Source organism: Platichthys flesus, chromosome 18, assembly GCF_949316205.1.
Source record: "Platichthys flesus chromosome 18, fPlaFle2.1, whole genome shotgun sequence".
NCBI classification, from domain to species: Eukaryota; Metazoa; Chordata; class Actinopteri; order Pleuronectiformes; family Pleuronectidae; genus Platichthys; species Platichthys flesus.
The window spans coordinates 3,993,505-4,013,198 of record NC_084962.1 but is presented as its reverse complement, the minus strand read 5'-3'; the positions used below and the strand labels follow the sequence as shown (position 1 = coordinate 4,013,198).

Sequence of the window (19,694 nt, the reverse complement as noted above, 5' to 3'; positions counted from 1 at the left end):
ATGAATGGGCTAGGGACTGAAGGTTAGGGGACTTATTGATCACGGCGTATCTAAAGCAAAAGAGGTAACAAGATCCTTTGGTTTCTCTTCAAAGCTTTGTCATTGTTCTTTGTTCTGGCTTCTTCTGACATTTCTCCACATCATGATACACTGCCCCTGTCATTCATCTGTTTAATGGCATCTTGGGGTTATGTCAAGTTTCTGAGCACAAAACTCCCCCCATTTAGGCTGAATGAAATGTGTGGGTTAAAGCAAGTATATCAGTGATGTACGCACCACTAGCCCTTTGAACAGCAGTGTCTGAAAATAGGTCACCAATCAGCAATCTTTAGATTCCTTTAGCTGCTCCTTCTGTATCTGTTTTTGTCTTTGTTGCTGCTCTTCCCGCTCGTCGTGGGTTGGACGCTGGCTGCTGACAGCCTGATTGGTTTAGGCTTGTGTGCTCAGCTGGTTGAACTTACAGAGTGAGCAGAGAGGAGAGGAGAGCCAAAGAGGGAAAAAGCATCTTGCTGTCTCATTAATTGGAGTCTGTGCCAGATGCCCACCAGCTACAGATGCTGCCTCCTGCACAGCTGACAGAGAGAGAGAGAGAGAGAGAGAGAGGAAAGAGACAGAGAGAGAGAGAGAGGGGGAGGGATGTTAACACAAGGAAGAGGGGGTAAGTCATTGAAGCAGGAGGATGGAAGGTGAAGGAGGTGGTAGCTGAAGTCAGATAGGTTTGATGAGAAAGGACGTGAGTAAGTGACAGGAGGCCGATCTAATTTGGACAAGAGATGCACGGGGGAGTGAGAGGGGGAGGAATGGAGTCACTGAGGGTGGAACAAAATGAACACTCAGTGTCCATGTGTCACAGCAACAAAAAGCAGTGTGTGTATATGCTATAGCTTTTCGCTCAGATGTGAGGCTCCGATCCGATTTTTCTGGGGGACTGTTTTGAAAGGGCAGATTCGCACAGATAGCATTGATTTTGAGAGGTCTGTCGAATCAAAGTCTTATTGAAGGAGTTCCTGTTGCGAGGGAAACCAGTTGTTGTAAATTGCTCACTTGAAATGACTTCGGAAATTAATCAGACCCCAGTTCTGGTCAGATGAGACAAAAATCAAACGCTCTTAGAGGAACCACAAATGTTCCCGTTGTTGTCTGTGTCTGTTAAACACATAATATACCTGGCAGCATCATTCTATATTTGGGGAGTAGATAGATAGATAGATAGATAGATAGATAGATGGTAATAGTACTGATGATATGATGGTATTGTTAGACAGTATATAAAAATAGTACAGTATATATAGTAAATAATATAACATAATATATATTTATATATGATAGTAATAATTATACCAATATAATAGCAGTATATAGTAATAATGGCAGCAACAGTATATATAATAATAACATGTACACATGTGTAAATAAGTATATATAGACTATACAAAGAGTATGATATAATATGATATGATATATAGAACGGGTATAAATATAGGTATTTGACTATACAATAGATAATATAATATACTATGAGTGTAAGAATATGTAGACAGAGTGTGCAAAGACAATCTTATTGTAGAAAATGATGAATTGAGACTCTGACAGAGGTAGATGAGTTGTACAGTCTTATTGCGGTTGGGAGGAACGATTTCCTGTATCGTTCCTTAGAGCAGCGGGGTTGAATGAGTCTGTGGCTGAAGCTGCTCCTTAGCTTGTCCAGTGTTTTGTGGAGGGGGTGAGAGGGATTGTCCATGATTGCCAGCAGTTTTGCCAGCATCCTGTCCTCCACCACCTCCTCCAGGGTGACAAGCTTAGAGCCAACAACAGACTCTGCCTTCCTGATTAGTTTGTTCAGTCTGTTGGCGTCCTTTGCCTTGATGCCCGCACCCCAGGACACCACAGCAAAGAAGATGGTGCTCGCCAGAACAGACTTGTAAAACTTCTCAGCAGCGGGGACAGGGGGACAAAAGGATGAATGCAGTTAAGATTTAGAGGGGGGGGAGACTAACCCAAAGAACAGACTTAATAAGTCCGCAAACCATCTGCCTACGTTTACCCAAGAAGACTGGAAAACCTGACACTTTGCCCTTTCGCATTGGCATCTGTTATATACTGATGTTTAATTTGTACTCACAGCTTTAACATTAGCTTTACGTATGAAGTGTTTGTCCTGAGGGTGGTGCAATAGGAAAGGTCAGTGACCATTCAAACCCCGTAGAAAGCTCTTCACTGCAGCAGTTCATAATAACCCACATTCAAAATGTAAATTTGTTCAAATAATACATTTCATCCACTTTCATGTCTGTTTAATTAAGTCACAGGTAATTAAGAAGTGTCAAGATTTAAAAGTCTTATTAATTCCTTTACTAAAAGTCAACACTGTACTTAAGTGGTGTGGCCAAAGCCCAGATTTAAACCTCATAGAAAACATCTGTGCAGAGACATGAAGATGACAGGCAGTCTCAAGAAGACTCAAAGCTCTAGCTGCTTTCAACAAAGGGCTCAATTAAGGCAAAACATTTAATTGAATGCATTTTATCCAATTTTACAATACAAGAGTTGTTTCTTGTTTGACATTTCTGCTTAAACCACTGAAAAATATAAAAAAAATATGAAACTAATTATTTGAAAATAAAATGTCTTTCTGACCTCGGGAAATCTGTTCTTCTCATATATGCCTTGTCCACTACCTTTGTGGTACACATCCAATTCCAGGGAATGTCAGGACTACTTTGCAACACGGAAAACATGTAAATACATAACATACATAGGAAGTGGGTTCAGGCAACATCCTGGTTCAGAAGGGCTGACATGTATATTGCTGCAATGTTCTGGATTTTTCCACATCAACTGTAGATCAGTGAAACATGTAGCCAAGGGGCTTGGGAGGTGGATATATGGAGAAGGAGCGATATTAGGTGTAATATAAACTGCACAAGATAAATGGGGCAGATATTTCCAAATTATTTTTTAATTATTATTGGATCCTCCAAAGAGCACTAATAATGGGAACATGCTCCTCAGTTTTGTCTTGTACTACAACTTGACGACTGATGGTCCAGAGGGTCTCCTGCCAGCTCCTCGAAAAAGCCCTAGATAATGTTCGAATGAGCTTATTTGACAAAACCGCAGAAGGTTATCCGGAGGAGTCACCTAGGTGGCTCAATAATTTTTGCTATTACGCAACGTAATAATAATCAAATATCTAAGAATGGAAAATTGGAGCCATATACGTAGAAGATACTGGGACAACGAGATTGGAGAGCTTTAGATTTTGGAGTAGTAATCCAGTGTGTACAATGCTTTGTCACCCGGATTACCTAAATTAAAGTGATGATGGTGTATAAAGTCCCTCATTGGCCTGTTAGGGCTGTTCCTTTGGCTCAAAGTGTGACAGAGCAACACGCAGAGAGACAATGTGCTCGGCCTCAGTGGAGAATTAATGATCGCATTAGTCATGCGAATATGTAACTGGCTGCTTCATTTGTGGGGAATATTTGGTTGTTTATCAAAACAAATAAGTTCTCACAATATGTGAACGTGGGTGTGTGATGCGAAATTTTAAGGAAAACTGGCAGTGTGCAGTTTCTTAGAATGCTTTGGGTGCCAGCGAAATCATTCTCAAAGTGTCTGTGTGTGTGTGTGTGCGTGCGTGCATGTGTTGTTTAACATATTGCAAAAGATTTGTTTACGCATCTCACTCTTGTGACATCTGTTACCTTTGCTCAGGGGAATAGTGTAACAAATGGTGTTGTTTTTTTATTTTAAATGACAATTTATTAGCAAATCGTATCGTTAACTATTATATTATCTTGTTTACCTCATCATCAGTCATTTGTGCATGTAAATGTTGCAAGAATACATGGTAATGATGTTCAGTGACTCATTACAAAGACCCCTGTTTCACTCAGACTACATCAAGATGCATTTTCTGCTGCATTATAGAGTATTTCACACATGCATGAGTCATACTTGGCCGACAGTAACAGTGACTTAGTGAATGTACATTGTAATTAATTCATGTCAACCAAATGTGCAATGTTTCACAATCATTAAAAACCAATGAACATTCAGTATGGCCATGCATTAACCATCTGTTCACCTGGTTACGACAGAACAGGCCACATGCATTAGCCGTGATGGCAGCTTTCTGGTTAGACTTCATTACCCATCAAACCACTCAAGCCATCATTTGAATGTGCAATTCATTATGATGGTCTGTATGGACTAAACTACCAAGGAGTAAGAAGAAGCAAACCATCTGAATGCATCTGGTCCCTACCATAATGTTCAGTAATCTGTTGTAACAGATTCCTGTTCATTTGTATCAACCCTGGGGTCCACTAAAGGCAAACTTCACCCTATAAAACCAGGGAGAAGGCAATTGCATCAGTGCATGAACAGCTCTCTCTCAAATCAAATGCCGGCACTTCACAGAGCGGCTTGATTTCATAATTGTAACAGCCCTCCTGAGATAGGTCTCACTGGGATGTAAAAGCTCCTGGAAGAATCCTCCAATTCCCCCAGCCCCTACTCTGCTATTAATCACCACCAGATTTTGGGTTTTGTTTTGGTGACACACCTTCATTTGACACAGCTTAAGAGGGAGATAGAGAGACCGCTGTTTACAAATATTGATTAAGCTAAAACCCTTAAAATATTTTATGCAGATTCTCTTATAGGGTGGATTTTCTCTTCAGCCATAAAACAATCATATAAATTAATTTGAAACAGAACAAAATTACTCTTTGAATCATGTTAATGCATAAGAAAATCTGAGTTGTAATTAAACAACTGAGGCTGACAGGAGTAAGGAACCGCATCCCTGATACCTGTCGAACTGACCTTGGTGAAAATATATTTGAATATCTACTGAAATACTGTATTGATTCATGCTTTGTTTATCTTGTTGGAAACAAACTGTTTCTCGACAAGATAAGTCCCATCAACTTATATCCCTGATTGACTGTTTGCTGCTACCCTTACTTTTTCTACACCTGTCAAGCTTTCCATTTATGGCACATATGTAGTATGGAGTGATTTGAAATTCCCAGTAACATGCGCCATCAGTTATCTTACGTCTAGATAGTGATTGTCCATCCTTGCTAGGCAGCAGGATTCCGCACTAAACAATAATCTATCTCGTCAGGCTCCAAGCCTTTCGCATTTGGCTACAGTGGTTATCAATAATTGAAATCCTATTAGAGCTGCTGTAATATATATATATATCCAAACATTGATTACCCCAGGCTAACCGTCAATGCTGGATGACTTTAGAGATCCGTTGGATCCCAATTTTGAAGGAAGGAAGAAAGCTTTGAGTTTATTAAATCACATATCTCGAGTGTCATGCTGAGTTTGGCTAGAGTCGCTTGAGGTTAAACTGCTCCTAATCCAGGACAGAACATGAGAAAGCAGCTAATGTTAGCCTAAACCCTAGCAGTATATATAATCATGCTTAACCTGGGCGTTCTAGTCCAGAACAGAGTTGATGTTTTTTCAAATGTAACCTGTAGTTAACATGGTTAGCTAATGATACCCCCCTTAGCCTTTGGAGTAACACTAGGTTATAACTGGCAGTTTAAAGGTAGTTAACATGCTAGCATTTACATTTAAAGTTAAAGTAGGTAAAAAAAAATTACCTACTTCATTATAGCGGCATGATCATGGCTTCAGCATGTGGAGAATTCTGAAGCTTGACAGGCAAGACAAGGAGTTTCGCAAACAGTCAATCACCTCAAGCCTACTCAATTGCTATTTCACCCACATCTTCTGCATGATGGTGCTCCGCCTAACTCATCATGCCATCTTTGTCCATAATTTGTCTTTCCCATTTCCTCCGCCATCTACCCTGCCTCCCTCCCTCCTTTCTTTCCCCCTACCCCTGGGTTCTGGAACGGGTCAACTACCCGCGGTGTGGTCTTTGCCCTCTGTGGTAGGTACTTTCATTCCCCAACGGATACTAAGGAGCTGCTCTACGACCCGGCGTCCGTGATGAACGGCGACACACTCAAGTTCTGCCTGAAGGAGGCGTGGTGCAAGCTGTCCTTCTTTGTCCTCTCCTTCTTCTACTATCTCTACTGGTGAGCACAAGGCAGATAGTGTGGGACATGATTGGATTACATTTAAAATAGATTACATTAATCTAATTGCAACAGTTGGAGTTTACAAAAAGCGGAACTGAAGGTACTGTTTTAAAACATGTATTAGACCTGTTTTTGAAGGAAAATTGTGAAAAAGAAATATTTACACTCACATCGCTTTTGATTCCAACCCTGCTTCTATCGTGTGGGCATTTAACTTGTTTGATTCCCCAGTTCTGACAAAGCAATGTGAGTGCAAATCACTGAATAAAGTAACCAATTTTCTGGCAATCACATGCAAGTTCTCTCATGTACTCTAGGTTTGTTAGGCTAATAATAAGTGTATGTAGGGACACTACTGATAATGCATGTGATGTTAAGAGAATTTGATTCTTTACTTCATTGACAAGCACCACTGTACATGGATAAAACTACGTCTCTAGATTGCTTCTTGATTTAACATGTGCCTGATATTTGCCATTGTTTTTGCTAGATATCTTTCCTTTGAAATGCACTCAATGGTCCTGTCCATGTCTAACGATGCTGTTATTAATCACTCCGGATTCCTGTCCCATGTGTCATGTGGGTGCTGCAGTGTGTGGAACCTGGAAATATCCCTCTAATAGGTCTTATCAATGGAAACACTTAAAGGTACAATCCTTATCTTTTTTTGATATTCTATGCTAGGATAGTAAATTGAAAGAATAACATTGCTTTGAAGAAAATTGGACCTTTACAATCTTCCATATGGCTACCACAGTGTTTCATAAAATCACCATTTTATGGAGGCCAAGCTTGCATTCAATTATTAATATCATACATGGCTGCTGTGGCTGTATGGCTTTCAGCTGTATAGCCACGTAGCTTGAGATTTTTGTGGAGCCAGTTGCAGATTGTACTTTGGGGATTTGGCGTCTCTGTAGACAGGGCAGTATTAGCACAGATCTAAGGCGATTTTTGATTACAAATTATTCCCGAACCTGAAAAGGATTGCAACTTTAACATGAAGTTGCTCTTCTATGCGTGCGATTATGCTGTGATAAAACATTTAATACATGCTGCTAGGTTGGTTAGGTCCCACCCTTGTATGATGTGCTGTTGTTATGTCTTTTTAGGCAGCAGGTATGTTTGTATGCTGTTAACATGTTTATCACAGCAATACCACACAGGTAGAAAAGCAACATCATGAGCAATGATGTGTTGTCCTCTTTCTATAACGCTAAATATTTTCGGTGTATTTATGTGTTTTTAATAGAAATATCTTCACTAGACCTCTTACAAGTTAACCTTTATCGTGATGACAATATATCATAAAATCAAGATATTCCAGAGAGATGAGGCGCCGCTTTGTGTTGATCCCACTGGATGTTTTTTAAGATATCGTATATACCTGGTCTCATTCCCTTGGCAAAAGCAATTTGCTCTTCCTAAGATATCATCATAATGACTATAACCTTTCATCATTAATCGTAAAGACGATGTATTTATGAATCGGAAATTTTCACACTATAGAGTATACTCCCTCCTGGCATGATATAGTAGCAATAATTAGAAGAAACAGACAAAAGGGTAACCGATATATGTCTTTTTTTTATGCTCACATCACGTTCATTTTCATATACCAGTGCATTATCAATATAAACTATTACTGTATGTTTGTATGTACACTTGTGGACACCGGCTGACTACAGCTGTAAACAGAGCATTCTTCCTGTCCTTAAATCATCTTGCTTCTCCATCTCACTCCATCCTTTCCTGCCTCAGCTCATGTTGGATTGATCTGATGTTTTAAAGACCACTGACAACAGCAGCGGCACCAGCAGCAGCAGCAGATGTGAGGTATAGCCCTTTACTAAGCACAGTGATGGCCCATTCACTTTCAGTTCAGCCAAATTCAAGAGAAACACTTTTTAGACGTATTTTGGATATCAAACATGGTCTGATTTTCATGTAGGAACAAAAAAAATCACAGTTCAGCATCAACCTGGGAGCTGACCAGCATCTAAATGTAGTATTCTTTCATTCACAAATCTTTGTGAATCAACTCTATCATGTTGATTCATTTTGGCCACATACACTGACAGATGTGCAGGGCAAACATATTGTTGGTCAACACAAAGAGATGATTTGATGAATAAATAGAACCGGTTGAATTGGAAGTGAAGAGACCTGAAACCTGCTCTGTGGGGCTTTGTTTCTGTTTTCTTATATCATGACACTGACCCTTCTCTCTCACCGCTCCCTGAAACCAAACACACTCCGGGTCACTCTCTTGCATCTGTGACCCAAAGATCCTTCACACCCTCACAATAAATCTTACACTCACATATACACCAAATTAAATTGTGCAAGCCCTCACAGACACATAGACACAGAGAAGAAAGAACACTCTGCACCTGAGCACTCAGCATCACACCTGGGTGAGGGGTGATGTAAAATCCTCTTTGGTCGGGCAGGGGAGCATATCCAGTGCAGATGACCAACTGGAATCACTCTATAACTCTTGACGTTGTCCATCTGGGCGACAGCAGGAGGAAAGAAGCTCAGGGGGAATTGAGCAGATTAATACATTTATACACACACTCATCTATTTACGTTGTATGTTGTTCATTGAGATAGAACTACTTAATGTTTCAGTTGATAAATCAAGACCTAGAAACCAAGAGACATTTTTTTATGATTTAGCACAATATCATTATACATAAATCTCACTTTCCTCAGCAGAACGACGCCCTGCCTGGATAACAGTCTCCCTCAGAATGTGACCTCTGATCTTTACCCTCCAGCCTCTCTCTTCCCTCTCTCCTCTGTGGAGACTGTGTGTAATGTGATGCACTCAGGTGTCTAATCCCTTTTTTTCCCCATGGAAGAAGAATACAGGCCTCTGTATTTTTTTTTTAAACCCTGTGCTCTAACGTCCTGGTCCTCAGCATGATGTTGGATGCGCCTGCCCTGCGTGTCGTGACTGTCATCCTGCTGTACATTTACAAGTCATACCTTTTTTATCCCAACTGCTGCTCCTTCCACCTTCCAGAGTACATAACAATCTGCCCTTTGTATATGCTCACAAACACACACAAATACACTGATACACACACACCTTTGCTCATTAACTGGACAGATGAAAATGTCTGTACTTATGACTTCATCATTATCTAGAATGTTTATCACTGGCAGCCATTGAGCTACGGACCAATGCCTGTGGTCATTTTCCAGTGACGTAGAAGCAAAGGTGTTCATTCAAGGTTTACTCTTGTAGCACAGTGGATCCACTGACTACATGTAGCAATGTGAACATAGATTGACGCAACAAAACTTGAAGGGTCAATACTGCAATACAACTTGCAATAAGACATATATCTTAACAACAAGGTAGACTATTAACTTTAGTATACTGTTTGTAGAGATAGATTTTAAAGCATGCTGCACTGAGTCACAAGACACGAATGTCCTATACATTTTTATGAATTGCTTAAAATTCCTTCAATGAAAGAATATTGGAGAATCAGGAGCCTGTTGAAACTCGGAGACTGTCTTGAAAGAAGTTTAAAACATTACAGCGTTTGGTGAAAATCCCGTAATAGTTGAAGGAAATTAGATTTCCTGTCCTTTCACCTCACACATTAACATGCAAGGCTGCACTGCACTCTAATTATAATAATTGGATGTTACCTCATTACCACATGTTGTTACTGTGTAATAAGGTGTCTTGTGAGGAGCCTGTGTTCAGCACAATTTCACCTGACGTTAGCTATAATGATCCTGGGACCTAATTGCACTTTGCTACAGTTATAATGCAGATCCTGGTCTAATGGCTGATTACGCTCATTAAAAACCCAGCTGGACTTTCACAATTAAACAAACAGAAAGTGTTTGTTATTGTATTTCTCCCCCCCACCCCCACCCCAACCATGAACATAAAAATATTACAGTGCTGAATGATTTTATTACAATCATCATTATCATAAGGATTATTTTGTTGTTGTTAATGTTGTAAACAGTGTGATAAGTAGTCGTGGAAATGTAGCAATGCAACTGTATTTCACATTTTTGAGAGAAGTATTTCTCTGCTGCAGTATCTCATGACACAAGTCATATTTTAGCATACAGTCTTTAGTTAATGTCAAATTATGCTAATGTTCTAGTTGCATTATTAGCTTTTTTGTACCACCCCTGGCAGCATTTTAGCACAATTCCCACATTAAGAGAGGCGTATATAGAAAGATGTTTATATACGTTATGTTTAAGAAGTTCGATCAATGAGAGAGAGTGGGCTGTTGAGGAGGCCTGAGCTTGGACTGCCTGTTTCAGTCGTAGGGGTTGCATAACAGGTCATTTATGATAAATAAAGACGTTATTTGAACTATGAATCATGCAAAGCTGCTCTAGTGGAGTCCCAGAATAAAAATATAGAGCCTTTAGATATAAGCTTAACAAAAGCGACTCTGGAAAGCAGGAGAGACTGCAGGTTTTCTTCAAATATAGATGAGACAATGCACATATACAAAGACATGACTTCCACCATCTCATTTCTTTTATCCAGAGATTATTTACAGCAATGCTTATAGATAATAAACCCACTCACATACAGTTTACAACATCTAAATAAATCAATCAAATGTAAACCCACATATTTATGGGTCAGTTATAAATTCCCAACCGAGTCTGGGCTTTGACAAAACATGCAGACCAGCCTGTCCCTGGTTCTGCAAGTTTGTAACTGTAGGACAACAAGACCCTGAGGAGAAATCGTTCACTCCTGATGACTCTGGGATGAATACTGCAGTTTGGAGTCATGAGTTACTGTCAGCGAGATGCAAATCTGAGTTCCTGTCAAGTCACAGCTCAGAGAAACTGAAAAAGTGTTGACTTCCCAATCTGTGATTTTTATGCTGTTGACGTCTCATGTGATGCTTAATCATCCTGTTTGTTTTCCAGGTACACATAATCATATATAGTATTTTGACTGAAGCTCATTGGTGTCGAAGCATCACCCTGGTGGAATCACATTACACTTCGCAGCAATGTGTCTTACAGCTTATTGTTTACATTCTCATTACATTACATGATGCTCATCAGCTCTGCTTTTTTTTATTTTTCATTCAGCTGCAAGGTTTTTCACTGCTGGTGTATTCTTGGAAATAAAAAACAACACGAACATGCCAGGAAGGATTGTTTCCTTTACATTTTTACATCATAGCAGAAGAACCCCTGTAAAATTGCAATGCAGTGTAGAAAGAATGTAAAAAATTGGGATTTAGTTTAGCAATTCAATGTTATTTACCGTACTTGGTGGTAAAATATATTTTGTCACAATGATTATGCCTCTCTTAAAATCCAGACTGTTATCTTATTTAAGCTTCTGATACAGATCTAAGTCTAATTGTAAGGGCTCACCAATGTGATTAATGCTAAGATACATCTAAACAAAATTACAGCTATTTTTAAAACAAAACATTTATTTAATTTGTACTTATTTCTTCCTATTATATAAACCTTATTCAATTGATTGCTCCATACACTGATATATTGTTGTGATCAGTTTCCACATTTTTCCTGTTAGCAGTGTTCAGGAATATAAACCATAAAACATACATGTTTGTGTGAGCATGGACATAATCAGATGATGAAAGACAGGTTTGCACAGACGAGAGGAGTCATAAACTCAGCAAACTGACACAGTGGTGTTGGTTTCATAGTGATTTCGAGATTGGCTAACGTTACGTAAGCCATCATTAGCTACAGCAGAGCAAGTAAGACTGGCAGCAAAATGATAAGGTCTTTTAATCTGAGAGCAGGACTTATTAATTTCACATTATTGTTTTGACTGAAAACACACAACGAGGGCGGGAACATTTTATTTGTCAACACTAAACCTGGCATTCTATTGGTTGGGGAATTTTGACAGACTTGTTGCACAAAAAACTCCAAAATGTAGAAGAAAAATGCAGGAGCAGAGAGAAATAAGAAATGGTGCTATTCTATAACAAACGATTTCCACTTTTCTTTTGTAAGAGGAACAATGTGAGCATTATGTAAATTTAACCCGACTGATTATTATTGAACTTGGACCATTAAGGTGCATAGCAGGATCCCTGACACTGTGTCTCTATGGCAGAAATTCAGCCTTTAGAGAAGATTATGCAGATTATGACAATGCAAGCTTCAAAAGGGACATCACATATTAAAGTCTGTTGTCTTGTCAGAATCCGAGATGAATAAGTCAACTGCTGACATCAAGTACACAAACAAACTGACTTCCCTTAAAAATGCGAGCAGCTGAGGCAGCAGTATTGAGATCAATCACCAAGAACTATGGATGAATGAGATGTCAAACACACACACACACACACAAAGTTGTAACGTAATGCTTCAAATGGGCCTTTAGATGATTTCAATAGTTATGTAATTTTTTGCTTGTCACGTCTGCGTCGTCTCACTTCCTTTCTCCTGTTCTTCTCTTGTGTTGCAGTATGATCTACTCCTTGGTTACCTCATAACAACTGATTTATACTACAGAAAAATAAAAAAGGACTCTGGATTCACAGGCTGCCCTTTGGGTCAGTTCTAGAATTGAAATGACAGGACATTTTACAGAAAAAGACAATGAGAGAAACATGTTTTGTGTTGTGAAGCCAAACGATGAACACGTCGGGGCTGACGCTCATTCTATGCTCTGGCCCTCGCCCCCAAAGAGGAAAGGACTTGCTTTATGTTCGACTGTACATAAAAACTGAAGACTAAATCTGCTGTTTACAGTCTGATTGGTCATAGCAAGACCCAAGTTAATCACTGCCTGGCCAATGTTTGTATCACACACACGCACACACACATATAAACACACATCCTCTGAGTGGTACCATACTCACTGTACAGTAGCAGTGCCGGTAGCCCGGAGGACGAAGAGCACAGTAGCGTTTGCACAGTTTGTCTCAGGCACAGCACACGGTGAAGCACTGTCCAGCCCAGCGCCGCTCGCCGACCCGCAGTCATTCCTCGCCGACGCCTCGCCAACCGTAGCTTCCCCGGTGAGCCCGATTCGAGGGGTGGATGGACGAGTTGACGGATGGATCACACTGTACAGAGAAGAGAAACAAGCTCTGGAGGAAGCACCAGGGAGGAGAGTTCTCTTTGTATCTCCCCACAGATGGCACATAACGGTCCACGGCCTGTGGACTTCTCTTTCTAACATTATGTGAATGGCTTTTGTGACGTGTGCAATTTTGGTGTATTCTTTAACAAAAGGCATTTCTAATTGATCTATGGCAAAAGGTATTCTATACAGCAAAAGCCTTCTTCGTGTTGTCCTCGTGTTGTTCAACTGTGGGAAACTTTTCTAGAACTCGGAACCGAAGTAAAACCACAAAAAAACTGAAAAATGTCAAAGCTTTTATAGTAGAGGAGCACACAGTCTTTGCACAAATAGGGTCTTTGATCTTGCACAATATTCGCAATATTTGGCTATATATTAGAAACGATTTATGATAGTCTAGACACACAGGAGACGGTCTTCCAACATATAAAGAACTATCCAGCCCTGTTTGAAGATAATGGGTGGTGGGGGGTGGGGGCTTTTCTAGCGCTATTTACACCATGGACCAAAATGTTGTCTTTCCAGTATTCGAATTGATTTATTTATTTATTTATGTCTATTTGTGAGATGCTGACAGCTTGCCTCCATACTCTAAAATAAGAATAAGAGGAAGTGAAAGGTGTCTCGAAATAATCTCAGTGATTTGAATAAAAGCAAAAGTAGCAGAAGATGCAAATAATATTTGAGGAACTGCCTGGGTATATTGAGATGTTATATAGTTATTTCCCGGAGATAAAGTCCCCTTCCATATGCAGGTTAGAGGTCGTCCCTTGCAGCTGCAGGGCACTCGGCGTCTGGCTCGTAGGCAATTCTGCAGTGCAGGCGATTGGACCTCCCCTTTCCACATGTAGCACAGTTTGCCACTTATAGATCTTTTGGTACGCACCTGGTATTAACATGTGGTATTAGTTGTCACAAGTGGTCACAGGAGACACATTCAGGACACACTTTAATGCCAGGTGTGAACACACGTCCGTATCGCTGGCTACAAGTGATTGGATGTCTGAGGACGGATGGTAATACCAAGTGTGTAGATCTCCAGCGTCATCCCTCACTTGATCACGGACTCAAGGAGCAGATAGGAATGCCCACTTCTTGTTGTTTTCTCTTATTCTAAGTCATTTTCTATCCTTACCGTGTATGTGACCAACCGCGTAAAATTTAGATATTGTTTATGAAATAAAAATATTTTAAAATCAAAACTTGGTGTCCGTATTTGTCAACTCGTCATACTTTTGCCTATATGTTATGTTTAGATAGGATATAACACAGAGATGGTGTCGAAACATGTATTTAAACTATTCACCCACAGTGACTGTGTAGAGAAAAAACTCAAGGAGACCAACAATTTTCGTCGTTATTGCTAAAAGAATACTTAGATGCCATAAGTTAACATTCGTTCCTGTCCACCTAAAGATCGAAAGTCTTTTTCCTGTGAAAAAATATTCCACCGTTCAACCATGAATGAACATGTATGAGGATTCAGACGTATGGTGGGTTAAAATAAGAGTGTATTCTACAATATGTCACTAAGTACATATTGACTTGTAATGTTATTGTGTGGTTAGATGTCCTTGAACATCAGACACAACTGGGGAGCGGCGGTGGACTAGTGGCAGAAACTTGGACTATGGGCTGAAAAGGTCTCTGGTTCGTCTCTGGTTTCGACTCCACGGAGAAACAACAAAAAGACGAACCTGGATTGATCTGTCCAAAAATCCAAGAGGATTCTCCCTACCCTGTCTAGTGCCCCTGAGCAAGGCACCTTACTCTGTGTTTCCTGCACCAGATGGGTCAAAAGCAGAGGTTAAATTTCCCTACCTGCATGAGTGTGCCTGTGCATGAGTTTGGGACAAATAAATGCATCTTAATCTTAATCTTAATCTAATTAGTAAATTAGGCTAAATAAAAGCCACTCTGCTTTTAAAACACAGTACTGCAAATTTTGCCTTGACACCACAGAGCTAAAGTCAAGTTACTGTAAATCTCCTTCCTCAATTTTGCAATTTATTTGCTCAGAATTTGACTTCCACTCTCCTTTACCGCAGTAAAACCAGCCAAACTGCACTTTACAGTCTGTTAAAACTCCTGCATTGGTTAAAGGACAGATATATAAAGTGCAAAATGTAACTGAAGTATACAAAACAAAAACGACACAGGTGGACTGGAAAACACAGAAACACGATAGTGATGGGAAAAAGACAATCAACATATTCAAGGACATTATGTAAAAGACAGTCCAGCCAGGAAGTGACACAGAGGAGCAGACTGAGATGATTGGTTTGAACTGCATTTAAATACACATTTCATGGTTAAATTGATCACTGACTGTGAAAGAATAGTTTTAATGTGTGTGTGTTTGTGTGCGTGTGCAGGTACACGTAAGTGAGTGTGTGTTTGTGTGTGTCTGAGCCAGACAGGCTTCGACAGATTGGTGACAGTCTGTCTGCCCAGTATGCACCTGGGTGCTGTCTCTATCACTGCCATGTATTTCCTCTTAATTAAACTAGTCACATGCTCTTGACCTTTTGGCTCTTCATTGTTTGTGTATATATGTGTGTGTGTGCAGACTGGAAGTGATTAATCTGTATGAGCCCCCCCATCCCACTCTGCACCTCCTCATCCCACCCCTCTCTCTCTCTCGCGCTCTCTCTCTCTTCCCCAAATCCTCACCAGGGCTCCTCTTAAAGCTGTGAAATGACACTGAGCTCTTGTCCTCCGGCTCTGGCACACTGTGCTCAGCCGTCTGGAACCTGAGGTTTGTCTGTAAAATTCGGTTTCCTGAACTTTTCACAGCGAGGGAGCCACTTTTAATCTCACACTGTATGGGGCTGAAGCCCGCTGATGCATTTTGCTACTGTGTCGACGTGAAGGCCCTTCAGAAAGAAGCCCTGGGACTCATGTAGAGTTCAAACTTTTTCCAAACTGTGAATATAGGACAGGGAGTCAGTTTTTGTAGAATGGACGGACATTGGTCACAGGAGACCTGAAGTTTATCCAGGTTGATGGTTTGATCAATGAGACACTGTCCTGGGCGGCTGTGGCTGAGGATAAAGTGGTCGCCCTCCATCCAGAAGGTCGGCAGTTCAAGGTCTTTAAGGTATACTACTTTGAGTCTATCATATGCTTGTAAAATATTTATATATTTATTCCTTTTATTATTCCTTTTTACTTAAGATAGATTTTATACCTACTAAGGAAACCGTAACATTCTTAATTACCTTTATGATATGGATATAAGACTGACGATGAAAGACTGACATGTTGATCACTATTGATGGGTTTGCATTACCATATATTACATTACATTACATTTCAATTAGCTGATGCTTTTATCCAAAGCGACTTACAATTACTGCTTTCAACCATGATGTTACAAACCAGGAACAACAAGAATCAAGCAAGTACAATATCTTCAATCAGAATCAGAATCATTTATTGCCAAGTAGGTTTACACCTACCTGGAGTTTTCTTTGGTGAAAAGGTGCATACATTGAATATAAAACATGATAACAACATTGGGACCAGTGTCAGTCTTATTGAGTCACTGAGTCATCTTTTCTTGAGTGCTGTTTCCTGACTTATTCACTGACTCTATGCACCTCTCAAGTCGCCTGCCATCTTTTTATCAGTCCCCACGGAGCTGGAGTCCTTTGTTTCCACCGTATCGCAAAAACTTTTGTCTTGACCATTTTTTCTATTGTTTGTTTCACTACACGTCCTTCAGCCTCTTTCACTCACCTCCCCCGAGATCATTTTATCCTCAGACACTGAGCGGGAGAGAGAAGGGTAGGGCTGGAAGATGCACTTAAGCATTATGGTACTTGACGTGTGCAATTGAGCCGTCCTGCAGAGCTGGATGGGCAGTCTGTCAGCGCCCCGTGTGCTTCATATGGCTGTGCTGTCAAACTGCATTACTCACAGCGCCACTGGTGACAGGGGGATGATTTCACCTGTGTGGCCAGTGTGCTCCAAACAGAATTACAGTTCAGAGGTGATTCAACTGATAAAAGTCATACTGCAGATTTACCCTAATGAGAAAAGCTCTGTTTGTATAGTACGTTTGTGAAGTCAGAAGTTACTTACAAAATATATGTACACACATACAAATTGGGTTTGCACACCCCACTTGTGATTTTATCTCTGATCCCTTTTCCTAATGTAGTTAATTTATTTTCACCTTTTTAGCCCTGCCACACATCTCCTTTTCATCTGTCTCCCTTTGGCATACAACTGGTTGGCGATGGTATTGTTTATCTCCCTCTACAGTCCATTATTGCATTTTGTTTAAACATGGTGCAACTTCTGCTGATGTCCATGGGTGGCAATTCCGTCAACTGTTTTTCCTTCGGTCTATCAATCCATACAAATTTTTATGATGAATTAAGGCAAGGTTTGCTATCAATAAATCAATCAATGTATCTATCTCATAATTACTAAAGCTGCTCACAAGCTTCGTCACTTTGTCCAAAATTCATGTCTTTATTGGCACTTGCTGAAACGACCTATGCTGCCATTCTTATTGAAAGAGTACTACCAGTGTTCATTTTATAAGCAACATATTTTCAGGGAACGACAAATTGTGCAACAATCCAGGCTCTATGTAAGCCAAAAAAGAAAAATGTCAGTTTTTCTTACTGACTGAGACAAAAACTTCTGATAAAAACTTGTTTTTTTCACTATCAGGAATCAAAATCTTAAATTTTCAAGTTCAGTAGTTAGTATAGTAAGTATAAAGGATTTACTTCCACTGATATAACCTGGTTACTGGTAAGTCACTGTATCTGATTTATTAAATATTTGTGGACAGGAGAAATCTGGCTCACCAAGGTGGGATTGTTGTGAAGAACAGAGGCGATTTTCTTGGCCATGTTTTCATGTTATTGGTTTCTAACTCGTATCTATAACTAAGGCTTATTACATTGTTCTAACCAGAGTGGTAAGAACAATGCAATGAATCGTGTTCTACATTTAAAATAACCAACAGTCATGATATTGTTGAGAATAGTTTAGTCTTTCTGGTTTGTTATAGTGTATTATATTGCTGTAAAATAAATATAGTTCCTGTAATTGAACCACCTGTACAATGTCTTCCCTAATTCCCAAAATGCATATTCGCCACGTATGACCTGCTGGTTTCTCTGTTTGCCTCTGACAACTGAGAGCACACTGTAGCACGTTGAATCCCTCTGTGTTTCACAGTTGCCTCACCTCTAAGTCAAAGGTTCAGTGGGTAGAATTTAGTGACATCAAGGTTGATGCATGTTGCAGCTGAATACCCCTCACGTCACGCTTCCAAACATGAAAGGATCATGTGGAAGCCTTCGTAGAGACGACCCGCTCCTGGTGTAAATATAAAGTATTGAAATACAAAGAGACCATTCTAGGGTTAAGGAAACAACAAATCCTACAATTTATTTGAAAAACACTATTGAAAACATCACTAAGATCATTTTGTATTCAAATTCTGCCATTATATCCATTTCACCTAAATCTTACACACTGAACCTTTAAGTAAACTTGAGACTCTATGATTACTCATTGGCATGGCAGACCAACCTCCGGCATCCACGTTGTGTATGGCCTGTGAGACAATCGATAATTACAAAAAAAGAACTGAGATTTAGCAAAAACAAACAAAAAACTCATGACAGCATTAAATTGTGTTTTCAGAGTGCTGCTAGAAATCAGCAGTCAAACTGGAAGAGTGACCAACACAAGACCACATTCTAACAGACACAGTTTTGTGGCGAGCAAGCTAACAGCTAATAAGCTGAAACTTCATGCAGAAGGAGAACTTGTTATAGAGCCTTGTTGCTACTGTTGAGCTGCTCAACTCTCAATTCTCCAGATTTTACCCAGAAGTCATGTCTGAAATGGTTGTCAGGGAACCACTCAGTCCCTTTGGGTCATGTTTTATTATTTCCTTGTTTGAAGTCACTAACCTCCCGTCTTGTCACTTCCTATCCTTGCGTGTCTCCAGCTGCTGTGACTATCTGGCCAGCCCTAATACGTTACACCTGTGTATCATCGCCTCTCCTCCCCTTGTGTATTCCGTGCTTCCTTTCCCTTGTGCGCCTTTGTTTTAGTTCCCTTGTGTCCAGCCCAATTTCTTTCCAGTGTTAACTTTCCCCGGCTAGATAACTCTGCTCTCATTCTTTAATTAAGCCTCTGCCTTATCCTCCTCTTCGTTTTTTGCCTGAGATATTCGTCTACCCGTGCACTGCCCTGTATTTTGGGGAATCTTTATTTCCAACTCGTGCTTTTGAGCAAAACGCAAAAATCCAACTGACAGAGAATAAAACCTTTGCAGAAGGACAAACAGGAGCACTAAGCAAGACCAAGGATATAGTATGACCAGACAAACTGAAACGGGACACTAGGAACTCAGTCGAAAGGACCAAGGAGAGCAAGTGCCTGAATCCACAACGATGACAGCTATGTACTGGTTTCTCTGCATTTGGTTAAGTATCACTCCTCGACATTGCTGACATTCAAAGGTATCTGCCTCCTCCAATATTACTCTGACC

General features: G+C 40.1%; 1 protein-coding gene across 1 annotated transcript in view; it reads left to right on the top strand.

Moving 5' to 3' along the window:
* Positions 1-14,349, top strand: part of cnih3 (cornichon family AMPA receptor auxiliary protein 3) — a 70,029-nt gene extending 55,680 nt beyond the window's left edge. Inside the window, exons 5-6 of the mRNA XM_062410757.1 lie at positions 5,928-6,071; positions 12,544-14,349. Of these exons, the coding sequence (XP_062266741.1) occupies positions 5,928-6,071; positions 12,544-12,571 (172 nt within the window). The 3' untranslated portion in view covers positions 12,572-14,349. The remainder of the gene's footprint in view (positions 1-5,927; positions 6,072-12,543) is intronic.
* The last annotated feature ends 5,345 nt before the right edge of the window (positions 14,350-19,694 follow it).